This window comes from Herpailurus yagouaroundi, unplaced genomic scaffold (genome assembly GCF_014898765.1).
Source record: "Herpailurus yagouaroundi ecotype Mexico unplaced genomic scaffold, PumYag 141, whole genome shotgun sequence".
Lineage (NCBI taxonomy): Eukaryota > Metazoa > Chordata > Mammalia > Carnivora > Felidae > Herpailurus > Herpailurus yagouaroundi.
Genome location: NW_024412396.1, coordinates 65,976,863 through 65,998,382, shown reverse-complemented (window position 1 = coordinate 65,998,382; position 21,520 = coordinate 65,976,863). Strand labels below are relative to the sequence as shown.

Sequence of the window (21,520 nt, the reverse complement as noted above, 5' to 3'; positions counted from 1 at the left end):
CGCCCCCAGAAGGGACCCACCTGCTGTGGTGGGTGATGAAATCCTGTCCTGGCGGGAGGAGGTGGGCAGCAGGGATGAGCTGCTTTTTGTAGCGGGGACCACATGGCGCTACTGGCCAGTCATTGACAGAAAGGCAGGCAGATTGTGGGCGCTCTCGGTGCCAGTGGGTAGGCCCCTGCTTCTCGGGGGCCCTTTTGTCACCAGGAAGCTGTATCCCTCTCTGAACTCATCTCTCTAGACATGCTGGTTGGAGGTCGCGAGGCAGGGTGAGGGGATAGACCGGGATCCCTGGCGTAAGGAGTCCTCCAATGGCTCCCCACGGCATGCAGAATGAGATCCAGATGCCTCGCCCTGCTGGCTGGGTCCCAGGGGCGAGCCGAAGCCTGGGAGACTCACAGACGCCAGCCTTTGACTTGCTCAGCCGGAGGTGGCTGAACAAGGAAGCCCTAGGGAGATGGTCAAACAGCGAGCGGGGCCAGCTGGAGCTTGAGGGTGCCGATGGGCTGCGTCCCTGACTCCCCTTCACCCAGGTGGTGGGGAAAAGTGTGCTGGGCTGGAAAGGAGGCCGCTGCTCCTCCTGGTCGACGACTTCCTTGGTGGCTCGGAAGGGCTCTTTTTGGCTTCTTCACCCAGGTTTGGAGAAGTCTGCAGGCCACAAAGGCATCTCATCGTGGATGGGGGTGTGTGTTTGTGAAGGGGTATGTATGGACGTGCGTGTGTGTGTGTGTGTGTACGTGTATGGGTGTGGTGTGTGTGTATATGGGTGGGGTGGGCTGTGTTTGCGTATGGGTGTGTTTGTGTGTGTGTGTTTCGGGGATGATGGATGCCTTCGAAGAAGGGAGTCTGAGACCGCTACACTTGACTGAGAGCAGCCCCTTCCGCGGGGTGCGTGAGACCAGAAGCCAGCCAGGCAGCCCTCCCTTCTTAGGGTGGGACCTGTCATAACATTGTCAGCAGGGCCCAAGAGGGGCAGCTGGGTCCTGGCCTTTCCTGTCCTGGCCCTTCCTGCCCGGCCCGGCGTGCGGGCGGAGGCGGCTCCTGCGGAGGCCATGGCTCATGGCCCGAGCCCCCCGGAACTGTCAGCACAGCGCCCCGTGTAAAGAACGAGGAGTGCCTGCTGTTTGCCGGGATGGGGGCGAGGGGGGAAGGAGTCTCGGGGTGGAGAGCCCTCCCTCCGACAGGCAGGAATCCCGGACATGGCCAAGGAAATCTCACCTCCCTTTCTCTTGGTTTTAGGAACCAGGCCTTGTAGGGAGTCGTCCGAGGCCATCTCTTCCCACACCAGGGTGCACATGCCTTACTTTGGTTTAGCAGGACCAGCCCTGGCTGGCTCACAGCGCTGCAGAGCCATGCTGGGTCCCGGCGAGCCTCTCTGGCCTTTCCTGAGCCCCACGGGCATCCATTAGGTAGGAAGTCTGTGCAGACTGGAGAGCGCTGGCCGTTGCCGGCCAACAGGACAGCTCCCCGCTGCCGCCTTTCCAACAGCAGTGCTGAGAGCTAACAAACACTTATGGAGCACTTGCTGTATGCCAGATGCTCATCTAAGTGCTCGACCTGCATTAACGTATCTAATCCTCCCAACAAGCCTATGAAATGGACACCGTTATTGTGCCCATTTTATAGACCAGGAAACTGAGGCACAGAGAGGTTAAGTGGCTTGCCCAAGGTCACATGGCTGGAAGTGGTGGGGCCTGGGTTCACTGAGGCATGACATCTCAGCACTCGGGCAGCGTCACCCTGCAGTGCCCTTTAGTGGAAGGATGGTGGGGGGAGGGGGGAGGTAGAGCCATCTCCTGTTGTAGGTAAAACTCCAGATTCCACTGGGCTCCTGTGACTCCCAGACAGGCTTTGGGAGGGGGCTGGGGCAGCAGTCCAGGGAGTAGAGCGGTTGGGGGCTTAGCTCTAGTAGAGGAGGGGAGCAGACCGAGCCCACTTCTCAGGAGAACCTTTGGGACACTAACCCCTCCCCTTGCCATGCCCAGGCTCCTGGAATGTTCCTGTAGGGGGCGCTGGGCCAGCCACCGGGTGCTACTTTGCTGGGTGGAGCCCCTATCCGGACGCCCTTTGTCCTGGGACAAAGCTGGTCTTTGGTGGGAAGCTGGCCGGGGCCATTGAGAAGGCCCTGGGGCTGTCTCCTGGCCTTGTCCTCAGTGTCCCTCTGGCCAGGCTTGCTTCCTGCCAGGCCCTCTGGGCCAACATTTCCCTCCAAAGCCCCAGGAACGCAAAGGGGTGTCCTGGCCGGCAGCCTGGCTTTAAGAAATTTCACCTCTTCTCCTGGCAGAAGAAGTCCTGCAGATTTCCTACCCTCACCCTGAAAAGGTGGGAACTCCGTGCCCTCCATGCTTTGCCCATTTCCATGGGAGTTCCAGACGCATCTCTCCATTATCCACTCCTGAAGGCCCTTCATTCAGCCTCATCTCCCCTGACCTGGACCCATTCCAGTTGATTTTTCAGACGAGCCCAAGATTGAATATTTATTAGGGAGAAAAGCCGTGAAGCAGTGTGGGTTTGGGCTCAGAGATTTTTGCCTGCTAATATTTTCTGGAATCCCGATCCTGATGTCCCTCTCCCCCGTCCTCATATATTGATGATGAATGTAGGAATCTCAAGTCCATCGGTGGCCTCATGGCGAGAGCAACACAGGATCTCACTGTAAGAAAATATACCCTCCACCCGAGTTTCCGGGCCATGCACGCTCAGAGTCAGAAATGACGCCCACCCAGCAGAGTCAGAGCCACTGGGAAGGAGTGGGCACAGGGGAGACATGAAGGAGACTGAGGGAGAAAAGGCCCAGGGGCAGAGGTTGGCTCAGAAACCATACTTCCACAAGCCCATCACAAACAAGGACACTCGTCTGACCCCTACACACCTGGGGGTTCCAGAAAGTGTCTGTAGCATCTAAATTAAGCGGGGCTCTTGGGATATGCTGGGTTAAAGCAAAACGAGACGGGCTTCTTGGAGAACTCTCGAGAACTTTTGGAACTCTCCAGGAGGAGGGAGGTGGGAGGCCTTTCCAAGCTGATGGGACCATAGAGCCTGTTTGCAGAGATAATGCCCTGCTGGGAATGCTGACTTAAGGGAAAGATGTCTGGACCAGGATATGGCGGAAGCAGATGGCGGTCCAGGCCGCAGCACCAACCAGCTGGGAGCCCATGGGCAAGTCACAGCTATCCCTAAGCCTCAGTTTCCCCACGTAATGGATCTCTTAACCCCAGGCCTAGCTTCTTCAGGGGACCATCGTGAGAGGGGCCAGGAACATCTGTAGCTGAGAGTGCTTTGTCCAAAGCGTAATGCGCCACGGGAGGAAGTGCTGGTTTGCATCTCACACTTCTAGAAGCCACCGTGGCTGAGCCTGACACCCAGAGTCAGTGAACTTGGGTTTCTCTCTGTGGTTTGTGAGCTATTTTCTGCAGCAAGAAAAAAAGGGAAGGGAAGTTACTAGATTTGATCTCAGGGTGTTGTCTCTGAGCGGGCCTAATAATCCCACCCATGAAACTACCGATAACCACCTTGCAGACCCTGCCTCCCCTAAACTAATTCACCTCAGACTTTATTCCATAGGCAGCAGACTAGGCTCCAAGTACCAGTCCTCAGGCTGGGTTCCTAGAGGCTCCGGGGACGTTGGAGAAGGCAGAAGCAATCAATCACCAGGTTTTCAGAGATGGCCTTAGACATTCAACGGAGACAATACACAACAAAGGCCAGGTCAGGCTCAGCCCTGGCGTTCCTGGGGACAGAGGTGACTGAGCTACGGCCCCATGGGCCTCAGATTCACCCGAGAGAACAGCAGTATTGTGATATGGGACTGGGCTCCACAGCATGTGTGGCCTAGATCCAGAGGCTGTCGCCAGGGGCCTGGAGGCCTCCTGAACCAGCCAGGAGAGGAGGTCAGATTGGAGCCAGGCCAGAAAGTAGTGCTGCGAATTCAGAACCTCTGCGAGTGAGCAAGAGCCTTCTGAAAGCCTCCCAGCCAGCCTTCCTGAGCCTTGTATGTATGGGAGAAATGGCTCTTGGGGTCAAATAGCCTCTGGAATGGTCTTCAAATGGCCTGACATTAAGTGCTTGAGAACCACTAGTATGCACTTAGTTTGGACACTCGCCATTACATCACCGCTGCCATTGACACAACCATAACCATCAGCATCACCACCGCCATTACCATAACCGCCGCCGTTGACACAACCATAACCACCACCACCATCACTTCCACCGCCAACTCTACCACCATTCCCACCCCCATTACTCTTCCCACCGCCCCAAGCCACCATGGCCACCACCAGGCGTCACCATCACCGCCATCCTCTTTGTCACCTTTTCCATGTACCTCTGACCACACACAGGCAAGGCTGCAAAATCCAACCTCTGGCGCCTCAACTCTGCACCCCCAGGTATTCATCTTCACAACCGCTTGCTCATAATCAGAGATCAACCAAAGCCTGACCGTACGTCTTACACAGGGTCTCCACTCTTGTTTGTCCCAAACAGTCTCAATTCATTATGAGCAGCTGTTGTCCCCGCTTCATTATTAACAGCTCTCCTCTCTCACTCTCAATTGTGTCCTGGTGTGTACGACACACTGTGTGGTCCCCCTCATTAAGACCACCTCCAGCTCCTGATTGGCCCCCACAAGGACCAGCAGCCCAAGGATACTAACCCAGAACCGAGTCTGGTGGCCTGCCTGGAAGGACATGATGCACCTACCCCTGCCATTGGTCATTAACGGATGTCCCTGCCTCCCCTCCCAGGAAACCACTGAGAAAAGAGGAGAATGGCACCAGTGTTGCTGAGTATCCCATGACCTCCTCGCAGAGCAACAAAGGGGTGGACGTGAACAGCGCTGTGGTGTGAGTCTGCAGACCCCGGACTCGCTGGCCAGAGGGGCACATTGGTGGCATTAGTGGACACGGAAGAGCAGGAGGACACGAGCTGACTCTGGGCTTGTCCAGGATTTCCCAGGGAGAAACCATCCCGTTCCCAGCCTTCCCCTGGTCAGCTCGCGGGCCAGCTCACCTGCGTGCAGCAGCCGGGGCCGCACCGCCACACCCACTCTTCACGTCTCTTCTCCATCTTGGATATGATTTACTGTCTCCCAGCTGCGCTCTGACAAAGGCAGGGAGTCCATCTGTCTGCTGGGGTAGGGGGGCATCCTACCTTAGCCAAGAGAAAGGTGATCCAGGAGTCACTTGCCTGCCAGAAAACCTCTCCTCCTCCCCAGGAAGACTGCTCTCCATTCACCATGCGTTCCAGCAGAAGCCATCAGCACAGCCATGAGATGTCCCCTTCCAAAGGTGCTTCCCACACATCTGTCTGTCACCCTATCGGCGACTTGTCTTTAGTCTTCAGGGCCTGCCTCCTTTCTTCCTGTTCCCTCCCACACCCCCGGCGCCTGGCTCTTGACTTCTGACCCCTGCCACGGTGGGCTGTGAGCCCAGCCTGCAAGGTCCCCTCCTGACTGAGCAGACAGAGGGGCTCTTTTACACCCAGAGCTAGTGTCTGACCTTCCAGGGGCAAAACAAGTCACTGAACGCCACGCCAAGGACCCTGGAAGGACAGAGCCCCCTCTGCCCACTCGCAGACTCATTTCCACCCCTGATCCTCGTAGGAACTGATGCCTCCATGTGAGCCACGCCCTGCCTTCATCCGGAGAGGCCACCGCTCATGCCAAGCCCAGCACTTTGGGTTAGGCTGACCCGGCCTGGCGCTGGGTCTCCCCGATGACCCCCTAAGGCCCTTCCCAGGTACTCAGACCCTCTCTGGAGAGTCACCAGCCTCTCTTCATCCGGAAGGAGGTGGTGTTCTCCCAGCGGCCCCCTTCGAATGTCTTGTGTTCTAAAAACGCTGAACCGTCCAGAGGGGTTGGTGGACGAAGGGAAGGAAGGGGAGGGAGGGAGGGAGGGAGGGAGAGGACCCTCCAGGCCTGGTAATCTTGGTCCCCTGGCCTGTTTCCCAGGTGGCCACCCGACCTGTGGGCACATCACTAGGCCCGTGGGGACAGAGGCCTGTGGTCTGGCATCGCCCGGATTGGGAGAACACTCCTGACCCCGTGGTTCCCTCACCTCCCATACACTTGCTCAGAAGGAAGTGGACACATTTAACGGTTCCGCTCTCTCTGTGTAGGAACTGAGCTAGGTGGACTCCGTCCACTTTCCAGACCACCAGTGTGGTTTTCCAGACCACCAGTGTGGTTCTCTGAAGGGTATTTGGGCCACGGTGAGACTTGGCCATCCAGGTAAGCCTGACAAGACAGTAAACAAATCCCCGTTTGGGCTGAACCTTGGAAATCCACCTTGGGTTGGGAATCCCTTTGCCCATGGAGCTGTGTTCCATTGTGTTTCAGAGAGCAGAGGGGAGAAGGTGAGTTTGCTGTGACCCTCACCCGGGTCCTCCCCGCAGGTCAGCAGGAACAGGCTGAGGACAGGCCCAGGCCCATACCCTCCCAGAAAGGGCTCTGTTCTTCCTTTCGGTTTTCCTTCTGTGTGAGGACCTGTGTTTGGTTTGGATTTGTGTTCTGCTTTCCCTGCCTACCTTGGCATGGCACGGTGCCACCAGTGGCCTTTGTCACTGCCTCGAGCTGGTGACAAAGGACCAGGGGATGTGGGTCTGCAGCAAGGCTCTTTCCCTTACTGCCTGTAGCCTGCCACCGAGTCCCCTGCGTGTTCCCTGAACAGACACTCGGGTGGGACCCCAGCTCTATGCACACGGCACCGTGGGCTCAGAAGTGATGGGAAGACACCTTCGGTCAGAGGGGAAGGCCCTGACTAAGGGGTCATGACGTGATGGGCATCCAGCCTGGGGAGACCTCAAGGGAGGCAGGGCACAGCCCAGCTTTGCACAACCCCACAACTCCCACCTTCCCTCACCCTGGCTGAAACCTAGGAGGTTTTACAGTTGGCCTAACCCTCCAGCTGCAGGCAGGGTTTCCCAACCGTCCACCCTTGGCATCCACCTCGCTCTAGGGACACGGCCAGGGCTCCACGAAAAGCTAACATTTGCGCATAAATTCCCCCCACATCGGGTTTGTAAAGTCTCCTCTCTCGGCTAGTGCAAACCAAGAGAAGAACCCAGTTTTTAAAAACGAAGTCACACGAGAATTCAACCCCACAAACCTAGAACTGGCCATTTGGATACTGTCCTGTGTGCCGCAAGGAGGCCTCACTGGATTTTTCGCTTAAGTGACAAGAAGCATCTGTAAAACCACACCAACCTGGTCTTTGAAATCGGAACTTTTGTTTAAGGAACGTATCTGCAGCCCCTAAACGCAGACCAATCTTCAGGCTAGCCCAAACTTTGAGGTCGAGAAATGCACATTTCTTCTCTGCATTTTCTCAAATGGATATTTTTTAACTGTCTCCTAGTTGAGCCCGACTTAGAATGGCATATAGGATCTCCCAGAGTTTTTAGGTGTTATTTAGAAGCTTCTAAAGCAAGTTTTGGAAGAAAGACTAATAGCTATAAAAATATAGACATATATATTATATATAGTTATATATATATTTAAAGAGATATCTATATCTATATAAAATTACTGTACTCTCTGAATCTGTACACAGTCTGACTTAAACAGCCCAGGTAGTATGGGATATCTAATGCATGAATGTAAATATCCTGAGATCTGCCTTCCTCGCAATGTGCCGTGTGCATACGGGGAGAGGGCTCTTGTCTCTCATTCTGTCTCAATGGACAAATGTACAAGTGGTGCCGTCTTGTCCACCAGCGAGCCACTAATGTGGATTTTGTGCTGAGACCACGCAGGGAGCAGGACCGGCAGCACTGGGGGGGGGGGGGGGCAGACTGGATGCTACTTATGAGGAAGAAAGTACCATGCCTTTTTTATTTTCAATAAAAATACACTTATACAGATGATTATCAGCTGTCTTTTGTGGCAGGGGCCTGGTTCTGGGCAGTGGGGGTAATGAGAAGGAGAGAGTGGGCTGAGTGTGGGGTGTGACCCTTCTTTGAGGGCCCGGGGGGGGACCTGCTCATTTCCATATGGTTTCATCATAATACCCAAGACTGGCATTGATGGGGACTCTAAGGTACCAACCTTGTCTCTCCTCCCCCGCACTCAGCCATCCTGATCCTTGACTCAGCTGAGAAGACCAACCCTCCCAGTTTGCCTGAGACTGGGAGGTTTCCCTAAAACATGGCACTTCCAGAAAAGTGCCTGGGTGGCTCAGTCAGTGAAGTGTCCCACTTCAGCTCAGGTCATGATCTCACGGTTCATGGGTTTGAGCCGTGCCATTGGGTTCTGTGCTGACAGCTCAGAGCCTGGAGCCTGCTTCAGATTCTGTGTCTCCCTCTCTCTCCCCTCCCCCATTTGTGCTCTCTCTCTCTCAAAAATAAATTTTAAAAAAGTTAAAAAATTTAAAAAGAAAAAAAACTAGAAGCAACTAGGAATTTTTCTCTGTTGCTCCTTCCATCCCCACCCTACACCTCCTAATTTAAAAACAAATGTCCTCCCTTCCAGACTCTGACACAGGGATAACAACATTCCGAAAAGGGATTCCTAGAAGGGCAATGCCCTGCTGCAAAGAGAGGGGCGCTCTGATGGCGACCTTACAGGCTGGCAGATACTCTGCTCAGTGGGCTCGCGGCCTGGAAGTGAGCCCAGCCCAGGGAAGTACAGTCCCTGCCCAGGAACACGGAAGGGTCCAAAGGGTATGAGGTCGTTCTGAAGCTGCCCTCAAAGAGCAGGGCGGAGGAAGATCTGGTGCCTGGGCACTTGTTCTGTGGAGTTCCAGGGGATGCTAGCTTCAGTGCCACTGACTTCTGCCTGGAGGGTTGCCCTTAACCTTTGAAACAGGATATAGTCTCAGGGGCTCGCGTGTTCTTTATGAGAACTTGCGGTTTCATTTTTATGCCAAACTTCAAAAAACAAATGTAATAAGCATGCCTGGATCATGGGAATACACACAGAGATTTTCAGAGCTCGTATGTGTGTTCACAGCCCGACGGTGACAAACGTCACGGTGGGGAATGAGAAAAGAAGCCAGCTGGGCGCCATGGCCAGCTTGCCTCCCCTCTGCCAGGCCTCGGCACCCATCGTGCCTGGACACTGCCTTGAGTGATCTCCCTTCTGTGTCCCCCCACACTCCCCCAGCAAGCTCGTCCAGGCCCCGGGCGGCAAATCCCCTCATAGGCACCTGATTCCACGTGTGCACCTCCAGCCCCAGCTGTCCCTGTCATCTCCAGACTTGGGTTTGTCCAGCAGCTCACTTGCTGTGAACAGGCGGCTCATCGCAGCCCAGCAGGACTCCCAGATCCCCCTCCACTGCCATCTTCCTCAGCTCCACGCGTGGCCTCGTCGGCCACCACCGTGTCTCAGTGCAAACCCCGACAGGCATGCTTTATGCCCCTGTGCCTTGGGCCAGTGACCGATAAATCAGCAAGTCCTACCACCTCCCATCTCCACATCTCTGAGATCCAGCCACTTAACACAGCTCCCCCTACCCGGGTCCAAGCCACCGCCGCTTCCTGCCCGGACTACAGTGAGATCCCGACCTCGGCTTCCTGCTTCCACCTCTGTTGTCCCCACCATCAGCTCCCACAAAAGCTGGGGGAATCTTTACAAAACACAGGTCAAATCATACGTGAATTAAAAACCGGCCCATGGGGGCGCGTGGGTGGCTCAGTTGGTTAAGCGTCCAACTCCTGGTTTTGGCTCAGGTCACCATCTTGCAGACTGTGGGGTTGAGCCCCGCGTCTGACTCTGCGCTGACAGTGTGGAGCCTGCTTGGGATTCTCTCCCTCTCTCTTGGCCCCTCCCCTGCTCTCCCTTTCTCAAAATAAATAAACATAAAAATAAAAAAAAAAACTGCCCACAACTTCTACAATTATAATAAAAGCCACACTCCTTCCCCTGGCTCACGAGGCCCTTCCTGACCTGCCCCTTGTTTCTCCCTCACCCCCAACCCGACCCCTCCTCCTGTTCCCCTCCTCTCCCTTGGCCACCCTGGCCTTCCTGCTGCTCCTTATGTGCCAGCTGATGCGCTTACAGTCACTCTTTCCCCAGTGGTCACCTTGTGGCTTTCTTAGGCCACTTAGTCATTCTCCCTTCTATTGCCTTAGTTTATTTCAGTACAACGCTTCTCACCCCTAAGAACCCTTGCTGACACATGCATGCATTTACTGTCTTTCCCCTCCCACGAGAAGTTACCTGGGGTGCCTGGGTGGCTCAGGCGGTTAAGCATCTAACGCTTGATTTCGGCTCAGGTCATTACCTCATGGGCCGCGTTGGGCTCTGCACTGAGCGTGGAGCCTGCTTGGGAGCCTCTCTCTCTCTCTCTCTCTCTCTCAAGATAAATAAATAAACCATTTACAAACAATAGAAGGTGCCTGAGAACAGGGACCCCACTCTGGTGTTTGGTCTTATTCATTGCTGAATCTCCAGCCCCTCAAACATTGCCTGGCACAAGAAATATTTGTAGAATTAATTGAGTAACTGTGGGTTGTGAATGTAACACCATACACACAGCAAAGAGAAAAAAATACAGCATTTTATTGCATATAACTTTCGAGAGTCTCCACCTCATTGTGGATGGGGGTGTGAGAGGCAGAAAAACCTGGATTTGCAAAATCAATGGGATTCAGGCCTCTTCCTGTTTAGTGGGTCTCTTTGGGCTGTCTCTTGGGTGGACCATCTTCCCAGGCCTGCTCCCTTCTAGAAGGCACCCAGCTGTACTCCTGAGCAGGTGCCTGGGGTCTCTGGCGCAGAGGGAACCAAGCTCAGATGGAGTGGTTGAGGTCCTGGCAGGTGTTGGGGCCAGACTGGGCTGCCTCCCCTTCAGGTGACAGCAGGGCTGTGCCTGGGCCCTTCTACTCTCTGAGGGTGAGCAGTCTGCCCCCACGGCTCCAGATACAAATGTCTGGGTTGCAGCAATCTCTTCTCCTGACCGTGGCCTCTGCCCAGCTTCCTGCTCTCAGCCCCAGCCGCGGGGACCCTGGAATCTGTGCCCTCATGCAGGCTGGGAGAGGGTTGCCGGGGCTGGGGTGCAGACTCCTGTGTGCAGCCACCCCCTTCCCACCGAGGCTGCCCACGGCCACAGGCACTTCTGAGGATGGCATGCCACAATGTTGTGGGGCTCCCGGGTGCATATCCATCTGGGTATTTTTACAACCTCCTCACCCCCATGAGAGAGGATGCAGACATGCCCGCCTGGCCTCTCAGCCCTGCCCTACATTGGTCTCCCTTTTTCTTTTGTCAACGATCCACTAGGGTCTAGAAGAGCTGGGCTCTCTGCTTCCTCCTCCGATCTGAGCAGAACTTGCCCTACATCTGAACCTCCTCCTGGCTCATGCCATCCATGAAGCTAGACTGGGGACTGTGGTTTCCTGGAGAAGAAGAAAGAACATATCCATTTATTATTTTCAAAATACTATTCCCATGACAAACACAAAGACGTGTTCATACCATGTGAAGTCCAAATGATGACAGAACAAGCCATACGGAGGAGGATTTCCCAGTTGCTCATTCAAACAGAGGAACGTGGAGCCTTGAGTCACCACATGGAGCACCGCAGCGTGGGAACGCCCGCACTTGGAAGAATTGGAACCAAATTCCCATTGCAAGCTGTGATTTCATTTCAGCAAAACACCAGCTGTCACCTGGCATTACAGTCTGAAGAATAAGTGGCTGCATGAACGTCGGGCGCTTAGCACAGAGCCCGGCATACCTAGGCGTCATAAGTGCTCCTTAAAGGCTAGCTGTCATTCTTGTTTATGATCCTCTCTCTGCTAAGTACCTGACAGATATCATCACGTTTACTCTTCACAGAAAGACTGGAAGAGAGGAATTACCACCTCCATTTTGTTACCGATGAAACCAAGGCTTAGCAAGATCAAGTGACTTGCCCGTGGTCAGAGAACAGGTCTGCGGCAAAGTCTCGAACCGATCTGGCTTCCCGGCCTGTGTGCACCTGACTCCCCCAGCCCTCGGCCCAGCGTTCAGCAGTCTGAGCTGCGGGCTCTGGGTACACCCCGCTGTCTGGAACTGGCCCGATCCCCCCCTCTGCAGAGCACCCCCAGCTCAGCGGGGGCCTGATTGTCCTCACCTGGAGTGTTTCTGTCCTTCATGCTTGATTACTTGCTGGTTCCTTTCTTTTCCAAGTGGCCACTTGAAGGAGCGGAAATCAGGGCGTCTGCCAGCCAGCCCCCGGGAGGCTCCCCTCTCCACCGGGCTGCTGGTGGGGGCCTGTCTGGGCTGCATAATTAAAAAGCCAGCTCTTTGTTCAACCAAATCCGCGGCTTCTGCCAGCGTCCTGTGCACCCTGCAGGGAAGAGCTGGTGCCTGACATCACCTGCTGACCTCCAGTGCTCTGAGGTGGGAGAAACCAGGATGGTGGTAGACTGGACAGACCAGCCCCAACCTGAAATGAGGTCAAATGGATGGATGGGTGGCTGTGGGGAGCGCCAGGGGCTCCAGCCAGTGGCCACGCAGGTGGGGGCCGAGGAATGATGCTGGGGGAGCAAGGCTACTGTGGGCTGAGAAAACAGCCCCAAATCCTGCTTTGCCACTGGCTTGCGGAGGGAGCCCATAAAATGCGAGGTCAGGCTAAACTGGGTGGCGAACGCACACGCCTGCAGGGTGGGACAGGTAAATGCGTGAAGCAAGCCAGGCCCTGTACATCAACCCAGATGCAACGCGACTTTTGCTGAGAGGCTTTTGGGGTCGGCCTGCTTGGGAGGCAGAGGTCAGAGGTCAGTAATGGAGCCCGTGTGCTCCATCAAAGAGGTTTCAAACCAAAACGAGAAATGACAAATTGAAGCTCGTCAAACAGAACATGGGATGGATGGGCCAAGTTCAACCATTTGTCTGCCAGGTGGTGACTTTTGGCCTACATTATTCTACCTTGTTGGTCAGGTGAGTAGCAAAGGACTCCACACATCATTGACTATCAGATTATGTATCAGAAAGAATCAGGGATTTAGGAGGCAGGCAGATCTGGCTCGAATTTTGTTCTACCTTCTACTGAGTGACTCCTACAAGTATTTGGTCTCTCTGTGCCTCAGTTTCCTCATCTGTAATATGGGGTTGATAATAGAAGTGCCTTCCTCCCATCATGGTTGTGGAGACTAAATGAGATGCTGTATCTAAAGTGCCTGACATGTAGTAAGCCTTTATATATGGCAGCTATGATTATAGTTAATTGGGGCCAGTGTCCGTAGGGCTGCGAGAACTCTCAACAGGCCTCCAATCTAAGAGTTCATCATCATGCTTTTAAATTCATACATTTTTGTCCTTTTCCATAAAACTGTTATATTAAGTGGAAAACTATAAATGATATATTTTGCGAGCATAATTTTTTCCCCAAATAAATGAATTCCCAAAGCAAAGGGGAAAATGCCCTTGTCAGAAGATGCGACGCTGGCTTGATGGAAATTTATGATGGATGATCAATAAACAGAAACACCAAGATTGAGCTGCTCCAAGAAGCCCTTAGATTTCTCTATCCCATGCTCTTAGCACGTTAATCAAAAAAGCCCAGAAGCAGAAAAAGGTAAGAGAAATGAACATTTACTGAGTCTGACTTGGGAGTCAGACTCCATCCAGTCCTAACGTTATTACAGCTGGCTGCATGACCTTGGATAAATTATATAATCTCTGGTCCTCAGCTGCCTCTTCTGCAAAATGGGAATAATAGCGTGGGGGGTGCACTAAGAGGAGAGAAGGTAATATGTGTAACGTGTTCAGTACCTAGTACATCCCCAATAAATGATGGCTCTTGTGGTTTCTCTTGGATCCTATTCAAGAGGCTTACTGCTTGTTGCTCCTGCTGGTGGAATGAACTGGCCAACCTTTCATGCATAACATTTCAGTCCCCAGAGGGATCAACTCTCATAAAAACATGGCCTGGTACTATTCCATTGAGTTCCAACCACTCCCATCACTGTCAAAACACTCAACCCGCCCAATATACATATTTGCATGTTAATTGTATTAAAGAAGTATATGAAACAATCTGCATTGTCCAAATTATCACCGGAGGCCCTTCGACCCCAGCTCAGGGAAGAGTCTTGGTGGGTAACCCATCTTCTCCCATCCGATCCAATCTTAGCTGGCCTGTCGCAGCAAACGGCACAGTTGCTGCAACTGCTTGACTTCAGATGAGACTCTCTGGGAAGAGATTTGCTGAAAACACCCAGTGAGAGGCAGAATGACACGCTTGTAAAGGGAGGATACACGGTGGAGACTGGACACCTTTGGCTAATGACCACATTTGGCTCTCATGGCCTGTAGGTCTTGCTTCTGAGGGACTAGCGGAAGGAAAAACCAGGTGACTCTGCAGCTGGGAGCTGTTCCCTTGAGTGGTCTTCACAAGGCGAAGGCGTCCCCAGTCTTCCTGGCGGTCCATATCTCCCAAGTGCCATGTGAGCTTTCCATCACCCCTGGGAGATGGGTAGATATCTCCATTTTATAGATAAGGAAAAACAGAGGTCCACAGAGGTTTAGTATCTTGTCCAAGGTCACCCAACTAGTAAGAGGCATGCTGATGGCAAACAATCATGGGATCTATGCGTTTGCAGATTTTGGTTCATTCTACCCTTGGGAATCTCAGAATGTTCTGTTCACACTCTAAGCCAGTAGGACTCCATGGCGGAAGGAACACTGACTGTATGCCTTGACCCTCTCCAAGCCAATAGTTAACACTGGCCAAATCTGGATCAGGAAAAGTGTGTTGGACTCCCTCTGCCTTCTGTGGCTGCCAGACTGTCACTGGGGGCTGGGGGGGGGGGGGTGGTATAGCCGGAATCAACATGGGCAGTGATTGAGAGACCAGTCCTTGGCGTTAGCCAGCCTGTGGTCAGGTTCCAGCTTTGCCTCTTATTAGCCATGTGACCTTGGGCAAGCAGCTTTACTTCCCTAGGCTTTAACATGACAAAAAGAATAACTCACAACTTTTATTGAGTGCTTACCACGTGCCAGGCACTGCTCTCTTTGCTTGCGTCCTTGTATCACCTCAACAACCCTATGAATTAGAATGTGCCATTACCCCCATCATACAGATGAGGAAATATTAGTAATGACATTTCAAAAGCCCTGAGGTGGCAGGAAGCTACATCCATGCAAAGGTTCAACGCGGTTTCTCTCAGTGGCCTTCAGCTAGGCCAGGGGTCAGCAGACTTCTCTGCAAAGGGCCAGATGATGAATGTTTTAGGCTCTCAGGGCCGCACGTCTCTGTCCTACCTCTTCAACTCTGCCCTTGTAGCACAAAAGCATCATAGACAGGATGTACGTGGCGGGTGTGACTGTGTTCCGATAAAACCTTACAAAAACAGGCAGTGGGCCCACCCCTGATCTAGGTGAATGGCTTCTCCTCTTGTTAGGGCCAGTCCTGCTAAACTCCCATCTGTCCCCTCTTTTCTCCATTTTTTTCTTCTAAGAACCTGAGTCCGACTCACCCCGGGAGTGAAGGGGGGTGAGTGGCTAACATAAGGATATAAAAAGAAGATGAGGACACTGGAGAATGGGGGTGAGGGCAGTGTAGGTCAGAGAAGAGGCTTACTGGTCTCTCTAAACCAGTGACGTAGGCAGGGTCCCATCAAGGACAGTATTTGGGTCAGGTTGGCAGGAAGGTGGGTCACGGTTCTCAGGGGCAAGGAGGCAGATCTGGAGTAAAGGAAACATGTCTGGACAGTAGGAAGCTTTAGATGGGGGCCCAGTCAAGAGGGCTGAATTGAGGGCCCATCTCCGGCCCTTGGAGGGAGGGGAGGGGGGAAATGCAAATACAAAGGGACAGTGAGCCCACTGAAAGAACTGGAGCTGGACAAGAGCCTGTGGAGGACTCTGGACTTTGTTGGTAGGATGGGCCGGCTAAGATCCCGGCTGTCTGCAGCAGGGTGGGCTCAGGACCAGCGAAGGGTTGGGCTACAGCTGAGCCGAGATGGGGAAGTCAGTTAAACCCCTCACGGGGAAAGCAGCGAAGGCCTCCCGCTCTGGCCTGTGTCTGTTACCCGCTCCAGGAATCGCTGCTCAAAAAAAAGTCACAATTCAGCCCTTGCTGAGCCCACTGGGTGGCTCAAGAAAGACCTGTTGCTTAATCAAGTCCATTCAGTTCAACAGACAGTAGTTAAACCCGTACTACGTGCCAGACCATGGGGATACAGAGACAGGACATAACCTCAAAGCTGTCACAGTTTACAAGTGAGAGAAATACACGCACAACTTTCTATACGAGACAGAACATTCACGGAGGCATAACCAAGCCCAACGGGGAGCCTTCTACCTGGGGATGGCCTTTCAGAAGAGCTCATTCGGAAAATATGAAGAATGATCATTGCTATGTTCTTAATCTAGGAACCGAGTGGCTCCCTGCAAATTTTCATAGGAACGAAGCTCTCCCACCTTGTCTTTCTAGAACTCACGTGAAACGCTTAAACAGTTGAGGACTTGTTTCCCCCTGAGAAGCATGAAGAGATCGGACTTCCCAGCAGAAAAGAGAGGCCTCCTAATAACCAACATAAATTAAAAAAAAAAAAAAAAAAAAAAAAAAAATTAAATAAATAAATAAATAAATAAATAAAATGGCCTCGTGCCCTCAGGTCCTTCCTGGAGAACAGACTTCAAGTAAATTGTGTATTTCTCTTACCAAAATGACCCGAAAGAAAGCCTTTCCTCTCAATAGTTGTACTTAAGTTTTAAGGGAAGTTAGAGGAGTTTTCCAAGTTTACAAGAAACGTATAAACTGATTTTAAAAAACCCCAGGCTCACAGAGATAATAAAAAATGCATTTAATAGCATTTCAATATACAGCTTAAATGTATAGTAAGTCTTCTTGTCGTCAGTGCATTACAGGGATAGAGAAGAGAAAGATCATTTGTGAATGCACAGTCAAATGCTAAGTAGGAGTGCTGATAAATCTTGGTGTTCTTACACTATTAAAATTCTGTTTTATGAAACATAACTTCAGGTGCAGTGTTCTGTGCCAGCGTGGGGAGTCGTCTGGTCCAGTGTGCGATCTACAGTTTTAAATTGAATTGTATTACAAGTATTAACAAAAGAATAAAATTTATTATTCACAAAACTTAAGTGGTTGTCATAAAGCTTACAAGAAAGTACAGCCTAGAACGAATGAGTTGAAAAATTAGTTTTAAAAGTAATAAAACTTACTGGACAGTTTTGGAAAATGAGATTATAAAACAAAGAAAAAAACAATTGGCACAGGTTAACCACCTAATTTCTAAGTGCACTTTGTAATGGTCCTTGCAAGCTGCCACTTTTCCCAGGATAATGACAAAAAGCTTCAGTCAAGTGTCACTGGCTTGTGGTGACGGGTTTTTTATTGCATTGCCAAGAGTGGATTTTAAGAAAAAACACTACAAAGGTTTCAAAAACCCTATTTATTCTCTATCATCAAAAATAGCAACAGGGGGACTTATACAACTTTTCTGTGAGTACCCACCAGTCTATTTTTTTTCTTAAAAAAAATAGAAGTTAGTTAAAGAAAAATGATTTGGTTTTTTAAAAAATAATGTAAGGAAACACTTAATCAGATAGCCCAAGGAGTCATCAGAAATATGTGTAGCAAGAAAGCTTCATTGTTGGCCCTCTCTGGCCTTTGCACGTCTTTTACTAGACTAGAAAGAGAATGGACAGTACCAGTATGTTCCCCAACCTGCTTGGATCAAATTGTTTTGTTTTGAAACCCATTATTGCTAAACCAGAGTGTTGACACTGAGAGCCGAGGAGTCCGCTCATAGAGGATAAAATTGAGAGGCTGCTTCCGAGGACTGGATCTCCACCTGGGCCATTTTGAACTGGGTGCACTGCAGCCACTTGCGAAGGGCCACCAGGCCGGCACTGCTCTGGGCGGAGCCCGGCAGCGTCCGTAAGCTGTGGTGGTTCACGTGGTTCTGAATGGCCTGGAGGCGAAGCTGGAGTCCGGCGGATAAGTGCTGTTAAGAAAGGGCAAGACATCGAAGTTTAGTTTCTTTCCTCCAAGTGGGCACGGTCAACCCAGGGAGCGCCGGCTTGGGCATCTTCTGCAGGCAGAACTCCTACGTGGTTCAAGCGCTGTCTGGCCTGAACAGGAAGGCCAGCTCTCCAATTTGGCAGCGTGCGGGGCAGGGGATGTGGGCAGGCAGCATGATTCTAAAGTCACTCTGGCCCAGATCCATCCCAGTAATGCCAATCCCAGCTTGACTCATCCATTGCAACGGGCACTGACAGCTGACACGTATTCTTGACCCCTGGGCGCTTATTCACCACGAGGGCCTGGGACAGCAGTGAAGGGCCTGGGCTCTGCAGCCAGTTCCCTGGGTTCAAATCCTAGCTCCTTTGTGGACAACCCTGGGAACAAGGTTTTCCGGGCTGCGTTTGGATTTTCTCATGGACAGACTGGGGATAGTAACACCTCGTGGGTTTGTTTGTTTGTTTTTTAAGGATAAATGAGTTAACGGAGGGTTTAGAACGGAAGTTGGCGCGTAATACGTGCTCATTACATTTTAATCATGGTTACAGTCTCTCTGTTTTCGTGTTAGCGCACACAGAGAAGCTAGGTCCAAAGCTCTCTGGGCCTCCTCAGAGTTCCACAAACCAGGGGCAGGGGCAATCCAATGCCTCAAGGAGGAAGTACAAGTGACTGTTTTCATAGTAAAAGCTAGCGGGAGATAGGACTTCGGCGGTGTCGGGGCCCCCACCTGTGGCCACAAACTGCACCAACACCACGAACAAGACCACGCCTGCAGTCACTGCAGATGGCTGCATTTCTCTCTCCCTGTCTGGGTACCTTGAGGTCCCCCCCCCCCCCTTATTTCAGCCAACATCCCTCCCCAACTCTGAGAAGAAATTCAGGCAGAAGGTTTCCATCTTCTGCCCCCTGCTTGTCCTGTAATCCTCACGCCGTAGACGGAGCCCAGGTTTGGGTGGAGCAGGTGGCTAAGCTCTGCCATCATAATGTCAAGTAACTTTACTAGTCATGGAGTAGGTTTTGCCCAAGTGAGGACAGTGTGTCACTCGAGGCAGGGTCTGGCAGCGGAAAAGTCACTGGGACAGGGTCTTTCCCTTCCTGACTGCACCCCCCCCCCCAAGTTACCCTTCTTTCTGGTCCTATGTTTCCTCATATGTAAAACAAAGGATGGGGCCAGATCCTTGCCCTTCTAGCTCAAGTCCATCATTCATTCAATGTTACCCTTCCTTAATAGAATTCTTCTTGTCACAAAAAGTCCATTTTAGGGGCACTTGCGTGGCTCGGCTGGTTGAATGTCTGATTTCAACTCAGGTCATGATCTCACAGTTTGTGAGTTCAAGTCTTGCATGGGGCTCTCCGCTGTCAGTGCAGAGCCCACATTGCATCTTGTGTCCTCCTCTCTCGGTAACCGCCCCCTCCAACTTGCACTCTCTCAAGAATAAATAAGCATTTTTTTTAAAGCCCATTTTATTTAAAAAAACAAAAACAAAAACAACCTTTTTAATGTTTATTTTTGAAAGAGAGAGAGAGAGAGAGAGCATGGGCGAGCAGGGGAGGGGCAGTGAGAGAGGGAGACACAGAATCCGAACAGGCTCCAGGCTCTGTGCTTCCAGGCACAGCTGACATGGGGCTCATACTCACAAACTGTGAGATGATGACCTGAGCCAAAGTCAGACACTTAACTGACTAAGCCACCCAGGTGCCCCATAAGTCCATTTTATTTTTTACAGTTCATTTAAGTAATCTCTACACCCCACGTGGGGCTTGAAGTCACAACCCCGAGATCAAGGGTCATACGCTCTATTGTCTGTCTGAGCCAGCCAGGCGCCCCACAAAAAGTCCATTTTAGTGGCAGGAGATAGCAATGAACACGCGTGGGCCCAGATCCCATGTGTGTCCTCTAAAGGTAGGGTAGGCCTGTGTTCTGGTCAGGAACTGAGCCTCGTCCGGACTCTGGGATCCCCCCTCCACCCACATCCTCATAGAGAGCGAACAGGACGCGCATGGCCCCTGCTATCACCTCGGCCTGCACGGCCCTTACCTGGCCCACAGTCTCCCACTTTATCAGCACTGGCGGCCGAGAGCAGGGTGAATTCACCTTGCTCCATGGTAAGTGGAGCATCAGTGAGCCCTGGTAATGTCACAACCCTTCTCTGGAGGGGACTGGGCTTCCAGTCCACCAGGGATGACTTACCTTGGTATTTGACTGGATCATCGGCAACCACATAGGTATCAGCTGTGTGGAGAAACACAGAGGCCTTGTTATTAGCGGTCTCCATCCCCACCCCCTTTCGCTTCCATTACTGCACAGGAAAGCAGAGCACACAGAACCCCTTTGACATCACAAAAGGGTGGGACCCTGCTGCGGAGTTATCCATTAACAGGAAAACATCTTTCTGAGGCCAGACCCTGCTGAGCTGGTGGCATTTAGAGGTTAATAAGTGCCCCATGAGTGCCTGAAACACACACTTTGGAGTAAATGACTGATTGTCTCTTGAAAGCGACCACACATGGGAAATTAAATGTGTATTTATTTAATTAAATCCTCACTTTCTTGAAACAGAATTTCCTCCACAGGATCTCTGAGACGGAGTCTCCGAGTAGGATGGCGACTCTATTTGCCCAGAGTCTTTAAGAAAATATCGCTGGGAATTGGTTGAAATGCTTCAGTGATTGAAAAAAAAAAATTAAGCCCCAAAGTAGCCTGGCTGTGATTTGGAAGGTGGGAACACAGCAAGAGTGACTTGGGCCAGAGGTTTGGACGGCACAGGTCACATGCAGGCGAGCAGCGGGGTCCCTGCTCCAACAGAGGGCGAGCCGCTCAAACTGCAGGCATCTAGGGAGCCTTGCCCTTCTGCTGCTTCTCTGGCCCACCCTGAGCCCCTCTGCTGTGCCTTTCCTAGGAAGCCACATGGTGTCTGGCCCAAGGGCCTCCAGGAGCAGCTCCCCTCTCCCTGCTTTGGTCTCTCAGCCACGTTTCAGCCCTCCGGAATATAAGGCTGCCTCGTAAATCCACAAGTTAGGGACAGAAGACAGTGTTTCCCAAAGTGTGTCCCACAGGACTCTAGTTTGGTGGGTTTAAATGGGGGAGGGAGCACTGGTACAGTAAGTTTGGAGATGCTAGGTTCCTTATTACAGCATTGCTCAGATCTTTACTATACTAAATATGCATCATATCACTTCACTCTGTTCCTTCCAACCCTCTCTACTCCAAATTCAACAGAGAAGTACAGTGTCATGGGTTGAATTGTGCCCCCTCATGGTCCCTACCCACACTGCTTCAGAATGGGAATTTATTTGGAAGAGGGGTCAATGCAGATGTAATTGAGTTAAGGTGAGGTCCTTCTATGGTAGGATGGGCCCCTACCAATATGACTGATGCTCTTATAAAAAGGGGAAGATTTGGACACAAGCCAAAGAAAGCCAAAGACTGCCAACCAACCTCCTGAAGCTAGGGGGTCAGGATAGAGCAGATTCTCCCTCACAGCCCTCAGAAGGAACAACCCTGCTGCCCCCTGACCTCGGACTTCTGGCTTCCAGACTGTGGGATAAGAAGTTTCCATGTTTCAGCTGCCTATTCTGTGGTGCTCTCACAGCAGTCCTAGCAAACGAAG

The 21,520-nt window shown here is 51.9% G+C and overlaps 2 protein-coding genes and 1 long non-coding RNA gene across 28 annotated transcripts in view; 1 reads left to right on the top strand and 2 right to left on the bottom strand.

The window, feature by feature from the left end:
* The window catches only part of PRIMA1 (proline rich membrane anchor 1), a 62,326-nt gene extending 54,521 nt beyond the window's left edge, over positions 1-7,805 (top strand). For 2 of the 5 annotated variants that reach the window (XM_040478115.1, XM_040478114.1), the window contains exon 5: positions 4,746-7,805. In XM_040478115.1, coding sequence (XP_040334049.1) covers positions 4,746-4,848 — 103 coding nt within the window. In that variant the 3' untranslated portion in view covers positions 4,849-7,805. Of the gene's footprint in view, positions 1-1,236; positions 1,407-3,561 lie in introns of all 5 variants that reach the window. The other 3 variants (XR_005791155.1, XR_005791156.1, XM_040478116.1) reach the window with 3 other exon arrangements.
* Positions 7,806-10,477: 2,672 nt separating this feature from the next.
* On the bottom strand, positions 10,478-11,503 carry LOC121032226 (uncharacterized). The gene is made up of 2 exons (XR_005791154.1): positions 11,411-11,503; positions 10,478-11,331 (listed from the first exon to the last, which is right to left on the bottom strand). It is a non-coding gene; the product is annotated as an uncharacterized LOC121032226 (long non-coding RNA).
* A 5,208-nt stretch (positions 11,504-16,711) lies between these two features.
* UNC79 (unc-79 subunit of NALCN channel complex) overlaps positions 16,712-21,520 on the bottom strand; it is a 280,616-nt gene continuing 275,807 nt past the window's right edge. For 18 of the 22 annotated variants that reach the window (XM_040478108.1, XM_040478112.1, XM_040478092.1 and 15 more), the window contains 3 exons: positions 20,101-20,142; positions 17,740-17,892; positions 16,712-16,956 (listed from right to left, as the gene is read on the bottom strand). In XM_040478108.1, the coding sequence (XP_040334042.1) occupies positions 16,876-16,956; positions 17,740-17,892; positions 20,101-20,142 (276 nt within the window). In that variant the 3' untranslated portion in view covers positions 16,712-16,875. Of the gene's footprint in view, positions 17,893-20,100; positions 20,143-21,520 lie in introns of all 22 variants that reach the window. The other 4 variants (XM_040478106.1, XM_040478095.1, XM_040478090.1 and 1 more) reach the window with 1 other exon arrangement.